Genomic DNA, 19,136 nt, shown 5'->3' with positions numbered 1-19,136 from the left:
GTTGTGACCAGCCCTTTTTTTTGATATTATATGGAAACTAATACTCTATATGTTTTGATTGAGGGTTTTAAATCATACAAACCACCTTTTTTTTATTTAGAACAAGTAAAATTGAGCTTTGTAGCTATGTTTAACATTTACTTATACAAAATTTCTTTCCTCTTTCTTTCAGGTAAAAGATATGACCAAGGAACTTGATGCCCTGTTATCTTCTATAGAATGTGAAGGTGGATTCAAGGATCTCTGTACCATCTCTCAGGAACAATCACTTTTGGCATTGGAAGCTGGTCTAGATGATCTTTCGGAGGTGTTATTTGTTTATAGGGTATTCCACATCATCCTTAGTTTATGTGTCTTTGCTCCTTTTTATTATATATGTTTGCATTATTGTGCTATTGATGGTATTGTCCACTTTGTGTTGTAGGACGAAATTGAAAATCAACGAATAGAGATCCAGCAGCTTTGTAATAAGATGTTGCAAGGTATTCCTTGTTTTACTTGTCTAGAATATAGGCTTCTTGGGATAGATGCTCTTGTAGTTTTTCTTAGTAGAATTATGATGTTTTTCTAAGTTTCTTTGTTATTATATCTAAATTTTCACATATGTTTTTTTTAATAGTAGGAATATGCACTATTTATTATTGTAATGTTTTCTTATTATTGAGCATATAAGTACTTTATAACTTTCTCTTCTTTCTATTTTGGTATTAGAGCTATGACTTTAAATCAATCCACCTAAGGACCTCCTTTGTTTGCCTCGATTTTCTTTGGTCTAAGCTCATTGATCTATGATCAATGATGAATCCTTCTTTGTTCCTTGCATCATCTTCTCTTATGCCTCTATTGTCAACATCTCTCTTGTGCCTCTATTGTCAATAGCTCGCTTGATATTGTGCTTTCTAATGAACTCACCTTATGGTCATTATTTATCATACATTAGTCGAATGAATCTTATCAACTTGTCAATGCTCAATGCGGCACACCTAGAGCGCCAATTGTAAGGCGCAGTGCATAGGTTGAAGTTGGCGCGCACTATATGCGCCATGTGCGTGCAATGAAGCATGGTGCAAGGTGCATGCAATTTAAATTTTAGGTTAAATAGTTTTGAGATATACATACATACATATATACATACATACATATGTATGTATGTACATACATACATATATATATATATAAACTATTTAACCTAAAATTTAAATTGCATGCACCTTGCACCATGCTTCATTGCACGCACATGGCGCATATAGTGCGCGCCAACTTCAACCTATGCACTGCGCCTTACAATTGGCGCTCTAGGTGTGCCGCGTTGAGCATTGACAAGTTGATAAGATTCATTCGACTAATGTATGATAAATAATGACCATAAGGTGAGTTCATTAGAAAGCACAATATCAAGCGAGCTATTGACAATAGAGGCACAAGAGAGATGTTGACAATAGAGGCATAAGAGAAGATGATGCAAGGAACAAAGAAGGATTCATCATTGATCATAGATCAATGAGCTTAGACCAAAGAAAATCGAGGCAAACAAAGGAGGTCCTTAGGTGGATTGATTTAAAGTCATAGCTCTAATACCAAAATAGAAAGAAGAGAAAGTTATAAAGTACTTATATGCTCAATAATAAGAAAACATTACAATAATAAATAGTGCATATTCCTACTATTAAAAAAAACATATGTGAAAATTTAGATATACCCCCCCCCTTTGTCTAGTCTTTTTTTCTCGGCAAGTAATATTAGGTTAAATTGAATTAAAGTATCAGTGGTAATTTATTTGTAATATTTTTTTGTCCATTCCATGCAGTGTCTGCTAGACAAGTTTATATGAAAGGTATAGTTCAGCAAGCTTCCGATCACAATTACTGGGCCTTTTGGAATAACCGAAAGTTAAGTCGTGAATTTGAAGCAAAACGGTTGCATATTTCAAATTTGAAGCAGGTCTTGGTACAATAATTCTTCAAGTTTATCCTTTTTTCTCGTTAAAAAATATTTGAACTTATCACTTGCTTCTTTTGCATCCAGAACTTGGCAAATCAACTTCTAGAACTAGAAAGACATTTCAACAGTCTCGAGATTAAAAGATTTGGTGAACATGACACAACTGCTACTGGTTGGAGAGCTCCATGTAACTCTACACCCTCAAGGTGTGGTACCTCAAAGCTTATATTTTCATCAGTCATCCTCTTAAAAAACTAGTGATCTATGTTGTTTAAGTTTCTTCTCTAGAGAATATCAAGCAACCATATAATGAGTGATGTTGAATGGTTGAGGGTCTAGTGTTACCATTGTAATCTTGGAGGAAATGCACAAAAAGGTACAAAATGTTCACTATCCATCAGTCAACAAATTTTTAACTTTATTAAAAATATGTTACTTTTAATGTAAAAGCAACAAACACATTGTTTTTCGTCCCCAAAGGTAGTTTAATAGTTTTCAAAATTTAAAATCTCATTATGAAAACAAAATTTCACAATGATCCAATTCGAACTTTGAAAAGAAATTCATGTATTACATTTGATAAAATTTAAATCACACATGCAAAATCACCTACAAAAATTGTTAAAATAAGAAAACTGAGTAAAAGCACTCTGTTAGACCGGTTCAGCCGGTCCATGCAGGATTGACTTATGAACAATAGAGGCGGAGAAGTCCGCCTCCTGTACATGTCGTTCAAGCTGCGACATCCAAAAAAATGAATTAGGAAGGATTTTTGAGGAAGTTTAGGAGGGAGATTGGAAGTAGGGATTGTTTAGAGATTTCCTTTTGAATTGTATGCATTAAATAGTTTGTTTTCCTAGGGTTAGGGCATCTTGAATTTGGCTGAAATTTGAGATATCTTACGTTTAGGTTTTGGGCTCTAGCGGCGTCTAGAGATTTGGGAGAGATAGATCCTCCTCTCGAATAGAGGATCAATTGTATCTTGGTATTTTCCGTTTACCTTTTATCAAATAATACAAATTATTTACTGTTTTCGTGGTTTTTTGTGGATTTTTGTGGAGAGTTCTCATTGTTTTTTGAGGATTGATAGGAAATACATGAGATCTACAAGTGTTTCCTATCAAATTGGTATCAGACAAAGTCTTGGGACCATCGGGGGCTGATTTTTTTTGAAATTTCTACGAAGAAATTGCATTCGGAGGAAGGAACTTTTGCTGATTTTTGAAGAGAAACCTAGAATTGTTGATAGCGGCCAAGAAGGTAGACGTGTTGGAGGAAAGCTTGGAAGGAGAAATGAGCCAAATTAAAGCCATGATGGAAGATCGAATCTCATCCATGGAAGACAAAGTTTCCGATCTTCATGCGACGATGAATAAGTTATTGGATAATCAAATTCAAACGGCGGCATTAGAGGCAAAATAACCGGTGGGGAAAATGACAAATTCTGATTGTCGTAGGAGGGATGATGAAGTGGAAATCATGGAGGGACAAGGTGGAAGGTATGGAGGAAGACATGGGTATGGGGGGCAAGACTCGAGAGATGTTGGTTGGGAAAGAAAAGAAGGGAAGTACAGGAGAAGGGGTGCTGATTTTGAAGAAAAGAGGGGGAAAAATGAAGAAGGGTTTGGGTATGAACGTAGGAGGGAAGATCAGGGGACTTAGGGGGGGGGGAGCACTGGAGAAATAAGGGGAAATGGGAGAGATCAGAAGGTGAGGAAGCTGAAGATGTCCATTTTTTGAAGGGAAGATGCACATGGGCGGATTTACAAGGTGGAGATGTACTTCACCGTGAATGGGCTGACGGAGGAGGAGAAATTGATAGCAGTCGGCCTATGTTTGGAGGGGAATGAACTATCATTGTACCAGTGGAGGCCCCTTCGGAGCTAGAGAGAGTTCAAAGACTGTTTAATAGAATGTTTCCAAACTGTCAGGGGATGAGACTTTTATGATCAATTCTTTGCACTGGTGCAGGGCGGATCAGCGGCAGACTGCCGAGAGAGATTTGAGCATCTGGCCAGTTGAGTGGAGCGATTTTCAGAGACGACATTGGAGTTGAACTTCTTGAATGGGCTCAAATCAAAGATCAGAGATGCAGTGAAGGTCATGAGGCCTCGTGACTTGGGAGAGGCCATGGAGTTGGCACAACGGGTGGAAAATCAGAGATATCATGAGAGGGGAGCTAGGAGCAGCAATTCAGGGGGGTCTTATAGGAGGAGGACCACTCTTTTAGCACCTAAGGGGCCTGCATCATGCAACATTAATGAGACTCCCAAGGAGAAACCAACAGGAGAAGGAAGTGGGGGGAACTTCAAAAGACTGACGGAGAGGGAGATGTAGGAGAAGATGGCAAAGGGACTATGCTTCAGATGTGATGAGAAGTATACTCCATGGCACAAGTGTAGCGATTGAACTCTTCAGGTTCTCACCGTCTGTGATGACGAGGAAATAGAGGGAGATGAGAGTATGGGAAGCTGCATCTGTTGTGATGGAGGTCTCCCTGAATTTTGTGGTGGGATTCACTCTGAATCATAACATGAATGTGTGAAGGGGGAAATAACATATAGGGAGATGGTGGTGTTGATTGACAGTGGGGCTGCCCATAATTTCATCTCCAACCAGGTCGTAGACCAATTGGGGCTGACATTTGTGGATACAAGGTGTTATGGAGTGATGATTGGTATAGGGAAGGTGGAGATGGGTCAGGGGTTATGTAGGGGAGTAGTGTTGATCATACAGTGGGTTCAATCGTTCAAGTAATGGAGGATTTTCTCCCATCTGAGTTAGGTACTGATGTCAACCTGGGGATGAAGTGGCTGCAGGCCTTGTGAGACACCATGGTCAATTGGGGAGCATTGACAATGGAGCTGATGGTGGAAGGGAGAAGGGTAGTGATCATGGGAGATGCAGGGCTCACCAAAGCCATGATATCACTTAAAACTAAGGAGAGGAGCATACATGATGTGGGGAAGGTTATTTGATGGAACTACATAGGCTGGAGGGGATCATAATAGAGAAAGGTGGGGATTTTCCTCTTTCAGTACAACAATTGATTCAACAATTTAGTGAGGTTTTTTCAGCCGTCTTAGGGGTTGCCTCCTTCACAATTAAATAGGGTTGAGTAAGATTCATTAATATTTTAGTAGTTTTAATTTACCTGATTGATTATGGAATAATTATTCAACTAATAACTGATTGGTTTAATTAATAATTTCCTATTCACTTAGGTTTTACTTGTATTAAATTATGTTAATTAGGCATGGGATGCTTCTCAATTAATTACTTATTGTAAAAAGAAATTAAATATTTTTTTATGGTTAATTAGGAATCATTTCGGATTTTGTGTGATAATTAGCCAAAATTCGTATAATTAAATATTAATTAACCTGATACCTTTCTATTAATTAATCATTAGCATGCTAACTTAAATTAGTTATGGTTTAACTATTATTTAGTTATGATTATTTATTGTTGATATTATATATAAATATTTGGTCTCTTTGTGTTTTGATTCCAAACAATTTTTACATTCTTGATTCTGCAAATAGAAAATATGTAGATCATCTTAATATATATGTTTTTGCTCTAAGTGTAAACGGAAACTAAATAAAATCAAAACAAAAATAAAACAAAACGAAAACTTTATGATCCGAACAAGACCTAAGATATATTTCATTTTTAATTGTATTTTGGCTTAAAAAAGGACTCAAGATTTTATGGAATGATCTGTTGTTTCATAATCCTTAGGATGAAGAGCTTGTAATGAATTACCTTTTGAATTTTAAATCTAGTTGTTGTATATCATGCAAAATCAAGGGGCCCCAACCGAGTATATTTTCCTTAACGTTAATTCTTTGTTTCTGATCTATATTGATGAAATGTTAAAACTGTGGGGTGTTGCTTGATTCTAATGAATTTTCTTTTTGCAGAGGAACTCAATCATTGCATAGTGTATACAGTACCGTAAACTCCCAACTGTCAGCTGCTGAGCAGCTCTCTGAATGCCTTTCAAAGCAGATGGCTGTGCTAAATATAAGCTCATCCACTCCAGAAAAGCGAAATGTCACTAAGGAGTTATTTGAATCAATTGGCCTTGATCCCAAAACTGATGCTTTCATGTCTCCAGATCTTAAAAGTTCCAACCTATTGCCCTATTCTTCCAAGAAAACTTCACCGTCATCAGCGTCAGCCTTGAAGGAACAGTCCTGGAACTGTGTTCCAAACGATGTGAACGCTTGCAAATTAGAGTCTGCGAGGAGAAAAAGAGGCTCACTGGACAAGGTAATTTTTCTCATCATGTTCCACTTTAAAAGTTTTTTATATAACTTTTCATTACAACTGGTTAATAATGCAAATTCTGTCAGTTCAAGAAAACCATCCGAATATTTAGCCTCGTTGATGGTAATGCTTTAGATGTAATTGGGGCACATTGGCTTCTTACTAGTTTTTTGTATTAGACTAGTTAGATTATGTATTTTATAACTGAATGTCTACTTTATGCTTATTGATTAGGAATTCTTATAAATGGAAAAGATTTTTAAGCAAAAAATTTAGCTTTCAGTTGAATTAATTGAACAGAAGTTTTTGTAGTAATTGCACTATTTGCTTGAATGTCACTTTATCTTTGAATATTATATCACTTGGTCTTGTTATCCCGATCTTTAATGTGCGGCGCATAGACTTGATGGAAAGATGGACAGATTTTGTGGTGAAAAATAAGCAGGCCATCAGAATATGGTCGTATGTAAAAATGCAAAAATCTGTCCAGGTAGAATCTGGCCTACACTTGACAATTATATGATCTCTTCTGCAGAATTGGGCACATTTTGAACCATCAAGAACCACAATAAAAAGGACTTCTACAAAGGAACAGGTTAGATCGAATTTAGATATAGCATTCAGGGAAGCTAAAGAGGTCTTTGATTCTCAAGTGAAGGCCTTTGACATTGCCCAGAAGTCTGGCATTGGTGCCTCTTCTAAAGCCTTTGATTCTCAGTCCAAAGACTTTGGCATCACCAAACGATCAAGTAACGAAGCTGCATCTTTTCTGTCAAAGACAACACATAGTAACTCTCAATCCCTTGAACAATCTCCAAATAGAGGTAATATTTAAGATCGTTCTTTTTTTAACTCTGCAACCAGTCTACATAGGAGCTTAGCAAGCACTACACATCTGTATGCCTACAGTTTCATTCTAATTCCAGCCATTCACCACCTTGTTCAGGTATTCAAGAGAAATCTTCTAAGATAGCAATAGATGCCCATTCCAAGCCCATATTTAGATGGGCAAAAGATACTTCAGATCAGCGTTCAGAACCCAATACGAGTTCAAATTCAATTTCTTCACAGTTGTTTCATAGTGTTGGTACTCAGCCATCCTCATTTGCAACACCATCAATATTTAGCAACGCTAATAGCAACAACAACGTAAAGTTTGGTTCACCATTTATGCTGAACATTGGCGCATCATCTACATTGAACAATTCAAGCAGTCCTGCAACAAAAACAGCTTTAGCATCCAAACCAACATCTGTTTCCACTCACATGAAGTTCACCTCCAGCAATGTTTCACCTTTGAAGACTACATCTGCAACTGAGACAGGGAGTCAATTAAACCAAGGCACTAGCCTAAAAAATGAAGTGGGCACTCAAGCTAATTTAACACAAGAAAGCACCAAGAAACTGACATTTTCTTCAAGTACTTTATCAGCATCCATATCACAGGCTACTGCTTCTTTAACCTCCTCTAGTCTTTCATCCTTTCAGTTTGGGAATTCTATGCCGCCAAATATTTTTTTATCACCAACAATATCTAACGCTCCCACTTCATTTTCAAATGAGATATTGTCCAAATCTATGCCATCTCTGGCAAGGGTACCTGCATCCAAGGATTCTTTATCCTTGAATAAAATTGGTTCTGAATTGGAACATGCAACATTACAAACAAGTGAAACAACTAATAAGGCAGCTACAGATGGTCAACCAAAGGAGCTTAGTTCTTTTCCAAGTAAAATTAGTTCAAAACTGACAACAGATACATCACAGGCCTCTGTCAGTGATATATTTCCTCCCAAAAAAGAAGTTGGTCTACATCCATCTGTCAGCGACAATGTGGGGACTGACAATACAAATGATTCTAAGTCACAACAACCCACATCACAGATTCCTGCAACCAGTGTAGCACCTGCTCCGATAGAGAAGTCCAGTCTGCCGTCAACAACCAATGATAATGTGTTGCCTGCTGGATCTGGTTTTCCGCCACTGACTGTGTCTGGCATGGCGACGTCTTCAAGCATCATGACCATGGAGAACTTGGATGCTAACCTTTCCCAAGAGGATGAGATGGAAGAGGAGGCTCTGGATACAAACTCCATGCTGAACTTGGAATCACTTGGCGGTTTTGCATTGCAAGCTACCCCTTCCACCAATGCCCAAAAGCCAAATCCTTTTGGTGGTTCGTTTTTGCCAGCTAGCACAGGCAGTGCTAGTCCGCAGCTTTCATGGAGTGCCTCTCCTGGGCTGCTCTTCCGCCCGCCTTCTTTCAATCTCCCAGAATCTCAATCGCCGCACTTGTCACAGTCCACTGGTTCAAGTTTAACCGGCGGCCTTTCTGGTGGATTCAGTGGCTTTGGACAACCAGCTCAGCTTGGATCTGGACAACAGGCACTTGGTTCAGTTCTTGGTTCTTTTGGGCAGTCACGGCAGCTAGGTACTGGTTCACCAGGGTTTGGTTTTGCTTCAGCTGCTGGAAGCGGCGGAGGCTTCTCCAATACTGGTGGCTTTGCTGGTGTTGCCTCTGGAGGTGGCTTTGCTGGTGCTGCAACCGGGGGTGGCTTTGCTGGTGTTGCAACTGGGGGCGGATTTGCTGGTGCTGCAACTGGGGGTGGCTTTGCTGGTGTTGCCTCCAATATTGGTGGGTTTGCTGGCACTGGTGCTGGTGGAGGATTTGGAGGAGCCAGCTCTGGTGGTGGCTTAGCAACAGGTATCATTTTTAATATTATTTTTCCTCCATCTCCTCAACGATTGACCTGGTCAATAAATAAATTATTTGATAAGATGTTGGTAGTTTTTTCTTTCTTTTTGGGAAAAAAAATTGGATAAGGGTACTGTAGCCAAAGTTGGCCAGGTACAAAATTAAGCACTGGGGGTGGCTTTGCTGGTGTTGCCTCCAATATTGGTGGGTTTACTAACTAAGGCTATATTCGGAATGGCTTTTTTACTGCTTTCTAAAGCAGCCTTTTAGTACAAAATTAAAATTTTTGCACTTAAAAATTGCTTTAAGAAGCAGTAAGAAAACCATCCCAAACGAAGCCTACATTTATTTTCCTAACTGAAATAAACTGAACCAAACTTTGTTTTGGTTAGTTTGCTTTAATTTTGATTGAACCAAAATATAATTAAATTTAGTAATGACCTTAATCATATTTAGCTTAAATAATATGTATAGTGAAGAATATGATGTAATCTTTGTTAAATTTTATGATTTTTCCATATGAAGTAAATAGTACTTACTTTGATCCTTATGTCATTTTTTTTCTTATAATTTATGAGTTTTATTGATTTTTGATTGATCAATTTTAGAAAAAAAGGCCAATAATAAAAATTCAAAGAAAATTAAAATTATAGATCAACAACTGAATCAAACTAAATAAGAGTTATTCGATTTGACTTTTTTGGTTTTATACAAGCAATGTGCATTTGTTCAGGTGGCTTTGGAGGTTTTAGTAGCATTGCGTTTGGTGCTGGTAACTCCAGTGCTGGAAGGCCCCCAGCTGAGCTATTAACGCAGATGAGGAAGTAGTACTAGTGATATAATCTCAAGGTTCTGCCTTCTTAAACTTCTTATATAGTCTCAAGTAATGAGGTAAGGAAATTGCTGCTGCCCTGTATCTCTACATTTTTTGTTAGTATTGGCACATCCAATTAAATAGAAAGTAGATACTTTTCACTGCTTGTGTGCGTGATGTTTTATAGTTGGAAGGAAAATGACTTGTGTCTAAAATTTCATAATATTTTATTGGGGGATATTTAGGTCAATTAAGGCTTCGTTTGGGCCGGCTTTCTTACTGTTTTTTAAACAGTTTTTTAGTATAAAAATTAGAATTTTTATACTAGAAAGTTACTTTAAGAAGCAGTAAGAAAGCCGTCTCAAACGAAACTTAAGACAAACTCACACACACATAACATACACAGGACTTGATTACAAATCATTTTGGTTGATAGTCAAAGCTCTCAACCAATAGATCAAAGTGAGCTGCAAATTTCATAAGATCAAAGTAGAGTGTGTAGGACAATTGTCGGACACATCATTCAGCATGTTATGTGAAAAATGATAAATTAATAATGGATATACGCACTGTGTTGTAATATTAAATGGATTTGTGATGATAGAATTGTAGAAGAGTAATAAGAAATTTTTAGTTTTGTTAAGGATAATTCAAATGTCTTCAATAATTACTCTTTAATATTTTTTAGTATACTTTTTATCGTTTATCTCTTCTGAATATAATATTTATCGATAAATGATTTGAAGTTGCACTCGTCAGATTTTAGACTTATTTTTTACCATTCACAAACTTATAATAATAAAAAATAATTCTTTGACAAATATATTCAAGTAAAATATAATCTCTCAGTTCCGTTTTGCTGAACCATCGCCAACGCAGAGTGAACTTAGGCTTCGTTTGGTTGCCCGTAAATTTTTCCGTTTTAATGTTTGTTTGCGTCACTTTTTCAAAAGGCATTTTGATATAATTCCGAATTTTCACCGATTTGAGAAGGAAAAAAATCCCGCTTCTCCGTTCTAATAATACCTCCGTTTAAGAATGAAAAAAATGCGGGTGTAAACCAAAAAAAGCTTGAATTGCTTGAAAATTAGCTCTGGCTAGATGATTCTGCAGAAGTTTATTTGCATTCAATTTACCAGCTTGCAAAAATGCAGATAATTATTAAATTTTACATTTTAATTATCTTTAATATTAAATAGAGATTATTATTTAATGTTTTATTTTAGCTTTTTTCAAATCATATAACATGAAATTTCCTATTAAAATTAATTTTTTAATTATCTTTTAACATATCACTTTTGGATTTTTGGATCAATTCAAATCCAGTCAATTTTTTTAAACAGGTTGGTTTGTTGAACTCGAACTCAACTTGTATAACAAATAGGTTGATCTGAATACAAAATTTTTTAAATCGGGTCAAGGTTGGATTTTTGGTTACGTCAAATTTTGACATCTAAAACAACTGATATGCAAAAAATGCATATTCACGTAATTTGAACTTTAACGTAGTATTTGGCATGCAGAATATAATATTAATCGATAAATGATTTGAAGTTGCACTCGTCAGATTTTAGACTTATTTTTTACCATTCACAACTCATAATAATAAAAAGTTAATTCTTTGACAAATAGATTCAAGTAAAATATAATCGCTCAGTTCCGTTTTGCTGAACCATCGCCAACGCAGAGTGAACTTAGGCTTCATCTGGTTGCCCGTAAATTTTTCCGTATTAATGTTTGTTTGCGTCACTTTTTCAAAAGGCATTTTGATATAACTCCGAATTTTCATCAATTTAAGAAGGAAAAAAATCCCGCTTCTTCGTTCTAATAATACCTCTGTTTAAGAATGAAAAAAATGCGGGTGTAAACCAAACAAAGCCTTAGGCTTTGTTTGTTTGAGCGTTTTGTTGCTTCTCCATTTTTGAAAACGGAGGATTTTTTTTTTTGTATTGTTTGGTTCGTCAAATCACGTTCTCAATAACTCCTTTTTTCATTTTTCTGCAATTTTGAGAAAACTTTTTATATGTGCTTCTCCGTTAGAAAATTCTATTTTCTGAACTAATGTTTTTTAAAACTGTCTTTTAAAAAAGCACAAAAAAAACAAACGAAGCCTTAGTAAGAGCGGGTTAACAAAAAACGTGAATAAGAACCTTTGCAACTCCGGTGGGTTTTCACTTTTCAACATATTGGGCAATCTTTCGTTAGGTTTAACATAATTATAAGGCATGCCATGCATGCAAATAAGATAATTTACTAAGCAGATAATTAAAGCTGTAAATAAATCGTGCGTTCCATGACTCATTCAATTATAACTCATTAATGATCATTTAAATAAATATGAATAATATTTGAATTACTCAAACTATTAAATACATAAACTTGAACAGTTATGTTAAACGTATAAATTAAAACTCATAAGTTCACAGGGAAATTTGATTAAATCTTTATTTTGTTTATTTTTACATAAATTTTTAATTTTATTCTACTAAATTTTTCTTATACAAAAAAAATAATTATATTTTTATTCAATATAATAAATTTGTTCAAAAATAAGAACTATCTGTTCATTTTTGTAGAATTTTTTGTTTTAAAGTGTTTATGATCATGCTAAATTATAAGAAAAATCATTTTATGAGCTCATTTATTTATTTATTTATTTGTTTTTATTTTATTTATTTATGAACATGCTTGTTTGATAGATCAAAAATACTCCCTATATGTTCACAAACAAGCTCTAGATGATTATTTATTAGTAAGTTTGATAAAGCTCAATAAACATAAACAAATTAAACATTAATCAAACACAATTCAAATATGAGCATAAATTTTTTTAAAAGAATCAAAGAACACAAACAAAAAAAAAATTCGAATCAAACTCAAACCAAAACTTGAACAAGCTAATAATAAACAAGTTCAAATATGAACAAGCACCTACTCAACTCGCTCGGTTCATTTAGTCCTAACGATAATGATCAGATACTGTTAATGACTGCAGGGAAAACTTGAAAGCAGAAAGGTGGAAGTTCGTTCAGATATTAATTCATTATATTATTACACAAGAAGAATTTCTTTTCATGGATAAATTGGGAGTCAGTTACCAAAGCTTCTCTCTTGTGCACAAAGCAAAAAACGGCCTAAAACTCGAAGAGGCAAAGGACAGAAAGATAGCGTTTAATCATACAGGGATGCCATGTTCTGATATTTTCAAGATTTTTCTGTCCAGATCACGCCTCTGCTGTCTCAGATCAGAAGTCATTGAAGCAATCTACATGAAATTGAATTAGGAATGAGAAACTAAAAAAATCTTCATTATTCTGAAACTGAACTCTTCAAATCTGTAACTTACTTCAGCCCGAAGTTTCAGGGCATCTCTGCCAGGTATTACTCGCAATCCATCAATCACATCTGCGGATCAAATTCTTTAATAAGAATAAAAAATGTCTGGATTCAAAAATCTAACTATGACTAGGGTTCATACTTCAGCCCGAAAAAAAAAAAAAATTTTTGAACTGATTTGTGGCTCGGATCATGTTTCAATCCAGCCAAACGAGCAGAATCATGAATCAAATTTCTGGCTAGGTCTCATCTTTATTATTATGTACGGAGACTGGACGTAGAGATACTTCCGGACATCCACTAAAAACTTGACACGTGGAGTGTACTTTAGTTGCGCTTTTTGTGCACTTTACTTGCGCTTTATCTGTGCTTTAACTGCGCTTTAGTTGCACTTTAGTTGCGTTTTTGGTGCGCTTGGCTTAAAGTTCCACAGACATATTAAACATATTGAATATCCACGTGTTCACGCCACATGTCGACATTTTATTGACGTCAGGACCTATCTCTACGTCCGGTGTCCGGACCTAATAATTTTCCCATCTTTTGAACTAGGACTGATCAAACCAAGCTGGCTGGAAAAGACTAAAAAAAATAAACAAGGAAAGATAAATGATTTCAATCTGGCTCAATACAAATTGGAGCCGGCTTAAAATCGACTCATTTTTATCCATGACACAAATGACCTAGCACTGAATCAGATCTTTTTCACTCCTAAACATAACCAACATAATAAGCTACACAGTTCACACCTGCTGCTTGTGATTCGATTTTATAAATGGATTTGACCAGCCTTTGGATTTCTTTACCTGCATCCCTATGAAAAAAAAAAAAAAAAAACAGTCACTAGTGATCAGTAATGCTATCATGTCTCCTATAATTCCAGGGAAGATAGTTTTTCAAAATGAGACCCGATAAACCTTATTTTAGTTCGGCCACGCTGCAATTCTTCCTCTCCAAAACTAGCTCTCAAAATCATATTTTTGCTATCTTTCTTCAGCTTTTCAACAGATGGGCCAAGCTCTTTCAAGCCAGAGTCAACCTTACTAAGTTGTGCCTATTGAAAAATTCAATGGAATTTGATTATCAGGCCATACCATCAAAGCATAAAAAGAAAGGGATGGTGGGAAAAATTATTTGGTATGCCAGAAAATGGGGGGGTAAACAGAATATATAAAAAAAAGGTCTGCACCTTTCTTTATTGGCATTTTGCTTGCCTAATAACTGCTCTGAGGGTGAGTGAGGTTTTGAGGGGGCAATAACTAAGGCGTAGGCTATTGGGAAATACAACAAAAAGCAAGCCTTTATCCTACTAAGTCAGGCCAGTTATATGATTTTTTTTCTCCATCGTAATCTATGAAGAGTTAAATTTTTATTTAAATATTCAGCGGAAAAAAAAGAATGAAAACTAGGAAAGATCTATACAAAAAACAAAAAAATTTATTAAATTTCAATTAATTTATGACTAGGTTTTGTTATTTCCATTGTAAATTTAACTATGATTTCAGTGTGAAGAAATACAGCCGCAAGTAATTCTTTGATATGTAGAGTCAGCCACAAAAAAGGCACATCATTTCAAGAAAAATATGTTTTAAAGTACAGACTTTAATCCCGACGAAAACAGACTTGATCGGTGACCAAGCTATCCTGAGAACTTGAATATTTATGGATTCAGAAAAGCACTTAAAAAAAAAAAAAACTAACATACCACTTGCATAATCTTTTGGGGCATTCTATATTCAGCTAAAATCAAAATAGATGATGTGATTCGGACAAATGAAAACATCTTGGTCTTGTATTCCATGTTCAATAGTCCAACGACACTATTCAGGTTCACTGCCATGTAATTTGAAAATATTTTCAGGTGAGCCAAAAAGGAAGCAACCATGGATCGAAACTATTCAGCGTCATCATGCTGCAATCGCAACCTAGTTTTTGCATTCGATGTTGCATCTATCATTTTTAAAAAAAAATTGAAAACATAATTTTTAGTCCATACTTTCCCGCTCATTTCAGCAAGCTTATCCTACTGTTTGGTGTCTGTCATCGTCATCCATTTTCAAGATTTGCCGAATATCATAATTTATAATGAAAAAAACAATCAATGACGTTCTAGGAGGTTGGTGCTAAAAGGGTTGAATTTAGCGAAGTAAAAAGTTTATGAATGCGTAAGACAATAATATCAAATGGGAGTGACCGAGTGAGGGATACAATAATAAAAGAAGAACCTAAAATACAAGCTAGAGTTAGAGTGTAATTGATTGCATGGTGTCTGTTTTCAGAGAAATTATTACGTGCGGATGTCGAAACCGTCCGTAGGCAAATGAGGAGGTGCCACATCATGCAATGCACACAATCGATGTGACACCTCCTCATTCACCTCCGGACATATTCGGCGTCCGCACATAATAATATTTCCTGTTTTCATAATGTTTCTGGGAAGTGCCCAAAAAATTTTAAGTCTACCACAATGTCAACGACTGTTTGAAATGAATCCTACACAATTAGAAAGCCCTTTATAAGCTTTTGTATTCCATCCACAATTCTAGGAAAATACAACTGACTTTAGACATAGGGGTTGTTTGATTGGACTTAGGCCCATAAATGCAATCAAAGAAGCTATTTTGACATATCTTAAGACATAATTTTTAGATCGCTTTTATTGGCTTAGGACTTAAGTGGACCAAAAGATAAGAAGAACGCGCTCAATTGTCTCTTTCCCATGTACTCCTTCCATCACTGTACAACTCATTGGCTCAGCTTCTTCGACTCCTCTTTCCAAAACTCTCAGCTTCTCCAACAATTACTGCTACGTTACTTTTTGCTATAATTTGTGGTTATCCTTACAGCCTGCTGTTGCCACTGAGTATCCCCCTTCAAGCCATTGCCAAATCCATTTTCTTTTTTAAATTTCATCATAATTAAGTTATAATAGTAAACTAATTCATGCTTTATTTAATATTAGAAGGCCATGATAGGTTTAGAAAATGAGCTTACGCCAAAATGAAATAAAATAATCTCTCAGCTTATAATAGCTTATCTTTCCACAAACCAAACAATTTAACCCCACTTAAAGCTTATATTTACCATCACCTGAGGCTGAAATTTCTAAGTTTGTGGCTCCATTTTCTTCTCTATAGTGGGGAAGAGTTTCCCTGGGTTCATCGCAATCTTGAGATTATTCATAGATTCAAATTTGATTCATATTTAATTGATGATTAGTGATTACTCTATTGGTCACATTGACTGAGGCATCAAATTATCTTAGTAAGTAGATTAATCAAGGCTATATTCCAGTAGATTCTTCTATGTGTGCTTAAGTGGAAACTACACTTTGAAACTTCTGAGAAATGACCAATAATTCCAAGTTGGATTATTTTTCCACGATCTTGAGTTCAGTATTTTAACCAATCTATTTTATATCCTTTTGTTTCTATTTTTGGTACACATTTACAAGTGGATGCTGAAATGGGCATTACAATTCTTTTAGAGAGGCATATTTGAATAGTTTCCTCATCAAGTGGTTATTAAAAGAAGGTTAAATTTAAGGGCATATCTTTCAATTGTTCATCATGCAAAAATTTTTATCACAAATATTTCAATTGCTTTAATGCTCATCTTAAATTGAGAAAACCATCTTTTGTGGGTCCCAACAATCAAGTTAATGGGGATCAAACAAATGATCACAGACTTGCATAAAATTGGTGGTTGTTACTCCTCCCTAGTTTAAATCTTGAGAGCTATCAGAATCTAGTGCTATATATAGACTGTCATGGAAATTGTGCCTTCTTATGATGTTGATGCATATGGCCGAAGTTTCAAAGACGTGGTATCTGCCACTTCAAACAATAGCATTGACTTCGATTAATCAATAGTGATGGAATGGTGATGGGGACATCAGATCATGGAAGGTTTATCAGAGACGTGGCCGCCGATCTACGACCACGATTGAGTCATTGTATTTTTTATTTGTTTTATATATTTTCTTATTTTTTGATGTCATATTGTATTTGCTTTATTTAGTTTCCCGTTGTACCCTTTTATTAAGGGATGTCGTATGTAAGCCCTAAGGCATTGTCGTCCTTTATGTTTGAGTCATTGTAAGGGGCTTTATAGCTCCCTTGTTCTTCTTTGCAAGTTAATGAATGATTGATTAAAATATTCCTTCCCCTTGCATGAGTTTTTGTGAGAGCTTGAGAAATTGGAGAGAGATCTCTAGGAGAGGGAGAATCACGCATCACCCACCAACCTAGACGAGTCGGGATCGTGGTTCTATTTTCGTATCTCTTCCTTTCTCCTTCCACCACCGCCAGCCCCATCATACCCACGGTTTCTCCCTTCCCAAGCCTTTCTCCTTCTCTCCACCACCACCACATAAGTTCTTCTACATTGGTTAACGGCCCCATCACTTCCCCCTTCATCCTTGGGTTTCCTAATTTGGTTGGATTTAATTTGGGATCAATTTGAAATTCAAATCAACTAAATTTGAAATTCAAAATGCTTCCCTAATTTATCTCATCTATTTTAGGAAAGTTATTAATTTAAATCTATTTGAAATTCAAATTCAAATTGGATTTGATTAATTCATTTCCTAATTCTTAAACCCAAATTAAGAAGCCTTAATCTCTCTCATTAATTGCTCCCCTTAGCTCTTAATGTCGCCGGCTCTTATAGGGGAGATTTTGGAATTATTTCCTAAAACCCTCTAGCCCCTCTTGAAAACAATTCTAAATATCATCCCCACCTCCTTAACCGAAATCCCCTAAGCCCCTTAATTTATTTCCAAAAGGAAATCTCCCCTTTTGGAATTAAATTAAATCCCTCCCACCCTTTCCGCCGCCCCTCCCCTCTCTCATCCCCTTTTGGAATTGTTTCAAATTGCAAACCCCTTCTTGCCAAAATCTAAAATTAATTTCAAGTTTTAAGCCCTTCCCTCTCTCAAGTCTAAAACAAACTCCCTATTCTCCCTTCCCCCTTGGCGGGCCACTTTCCATCATCTCCACTTTAAGAGAAACTTCTTTCTCTTCAACGGAGTTCAAGATTACTAGCAATCGTTGGAAGAATTCATCATCTAGCATTCATGAATGGTCGATCCCGATACTGACTACGGACTTGCGTACGACGAACACGGCTTCGTGCACATTCTCCATTCAACCTTCTTTGACGTCAACCCAAGGATCGACCATACGGTTGAGGACTACATAGAACGCATATTGGACACCTTAGTTGAAGCTATCGAAGAGCAATTAGAGATCGTCGAGTGGAGGATTGCAACTGATCCTTGACGAAGGTCTTCTAATTTTCCTTTTCTTGTATTTCTTAAGTCTAATCATTTATTGTGATTTGAATGTAGTCATGACGGTCGGGTTTGCCCGATTCTGCTAAGCTTAGTAAACGTAAGGGTTTGAGTGCATTCACTTGCTTTTAATCTTATTGTTATACTAGGGATTTTCGTTGAAAACTACTACTTTGCATGGTATTGTTTTTCCTATGATATTTTGTTGATTCAAATCTCCTTACATGCAACTTAGCCTAAACGAAAGTGACCGCTCTTAAGTTTTGATTCATCATTTTATTTGCTAATAGTTCTAGTTGTTATCTCTATAATCAATCAGTTGTGCAAATTCTTAATAAAACCATTGCAATAATTGTAGTCCTACATCAAATGGACTGAATGTCCATCCTTTTATTGTGGATGTGTTAGACCGGTCCACAGGACCGGTCCAGCCGGTCGAGGCGGGACCGGTTCACAGGAGAATATCGCGAACAGGTGGAGAAAGCTTCCGCCTGAGCGGAAGCCGCGCGTGACGCACGCCTTGCGGGACGGTTTTTGGAAGGTTTTTAAATGGATTTTAGGAGGGAAATTGATTGTAGGGATTGTTTAGGAAATTCCTTTTGAATTGTATGCATTAAATAGTAGATTTTCCTAGGTTTTGAGCATCTTGAATTTGCCTGAAATTTGAGATCTTGTAGATTTAGGTTTTCTTTGGGCTCTAGCGGCATCTAGAGATTTGGGAGAGTTCGATCCTCCTCTCGAATTGAGGATCAATTGTATCTTTTCTATTTTCTTTGATTTCT

The 19,136-nt window shown here is 36.1% G+C and overlaps 2 protein-coding genes across 7 annotated transcripts in view; one reads left to right on the top strand and one right to left on the bottom strand.

The window, feature by feature from the left end:
- Positions 1 to 9,948, top strand: part of LOC110111427 (nuclear pore complex protein NUP214) — a 33,197-nt gene extending 23,249 nt beyond the window's left edge. For 3 of the 5 annotated variants that reach the window (XM_020843317.2, XM_020843315.2, XM_028699928.1), the window contains 8 exons: positions 173 to 325; positions 425 to 482; positions 1,808 to 1,947; positions 2,026 to 2,147; positions 5,868 to 6,219; positions 6,752 to 7,040; positions 7,163 to 8,920; positions 9,645 to 9,948. In XM_020843317.2, the coding sequence (XP_020698976.1) occupies positions 173 to 325; positions 425 to 482; positions 1,808 to 1,947; positions 2,026 to 2,147; positions 5,868 to 6,219; positions 6,752 to 7,040; positions 7,163 to 8,920; positions 9,645 to 9,739 (2,967 nt within the window). In that variant the 3' untranslated portion in view covers positions 9,740 to 9,948. The remainder of the gene's footprint in view (positions 1 to 172; positions 326 to 424; positions 483 to 1,807; positions 1,948 to 2,025; positions 2,148 to 5,867; positions 6,220 to 6,751; positions 7,041 to 7,162; positions 8,921 to 9,644) is intronic. The other 2 variants (XM_028699927.1, XM_020843316.2) reach the window with 2 other exon arrangements.
- Positions 9,949 to 12,702: 2,754 nt separating this feature from the next.
- Positions 12,703 to 19,136, bottom strand: part of LOC110111447 (RGS1-HXK1-interacting protein 1) — a 23,118-nt gene continuing 16,684 nt past the window's right edge. The window contains exons 5-8 of one of the 2 annotated variants that reach the window (XM_020843348.2): positions 13,979 to 14,115; positions 13,811 to 13,875; positions 13,072 to 13,130; positions 12,703 to 12,990 (exon numbers count right to left, since the gene is read on the bottom strand). In XM_020843348.2, the coding sequence (XP_020699007.1) occupies positions 12,901 to 12,990; positions 13,072 to 13,130; positions 13,811 to 13,875; positions 13,979 to 14,115 (351 nt within the window). In that variant the 3' untranslated portion in view covers positions 12,703 to 12,900. The remainder of the gene's footprint in view (positions 12,991 to 13,071; positions 13,131 to 13,810; positions 13,876 to 13,978; positions 14,116 to 19,136) is intronic. The other variant, XM_028699926.1, reaches the window with a different exon arrangement.

This window comes from Dendrobium catenatum, unplaced genomic scaffold (genome assembly GCF_001605985.2).
Source record: "Dendrobium catenatum unplaced genomic scaffold, ASM160598v2 fragScaff_scaffold_1414, whole genome shotgun sequence".
Lineage (NCBI taxonomy): Eukaryota > Viridiplantae > Streptophyta > Magnoliopsida > Asparagales > Orchidaceae > Dendrobium > Dendrobium catenatum.
Note: the sequence above shows the minus strand (reverse complement) of the source record. Positions and strands in the feature narration are given on the sequence as shown.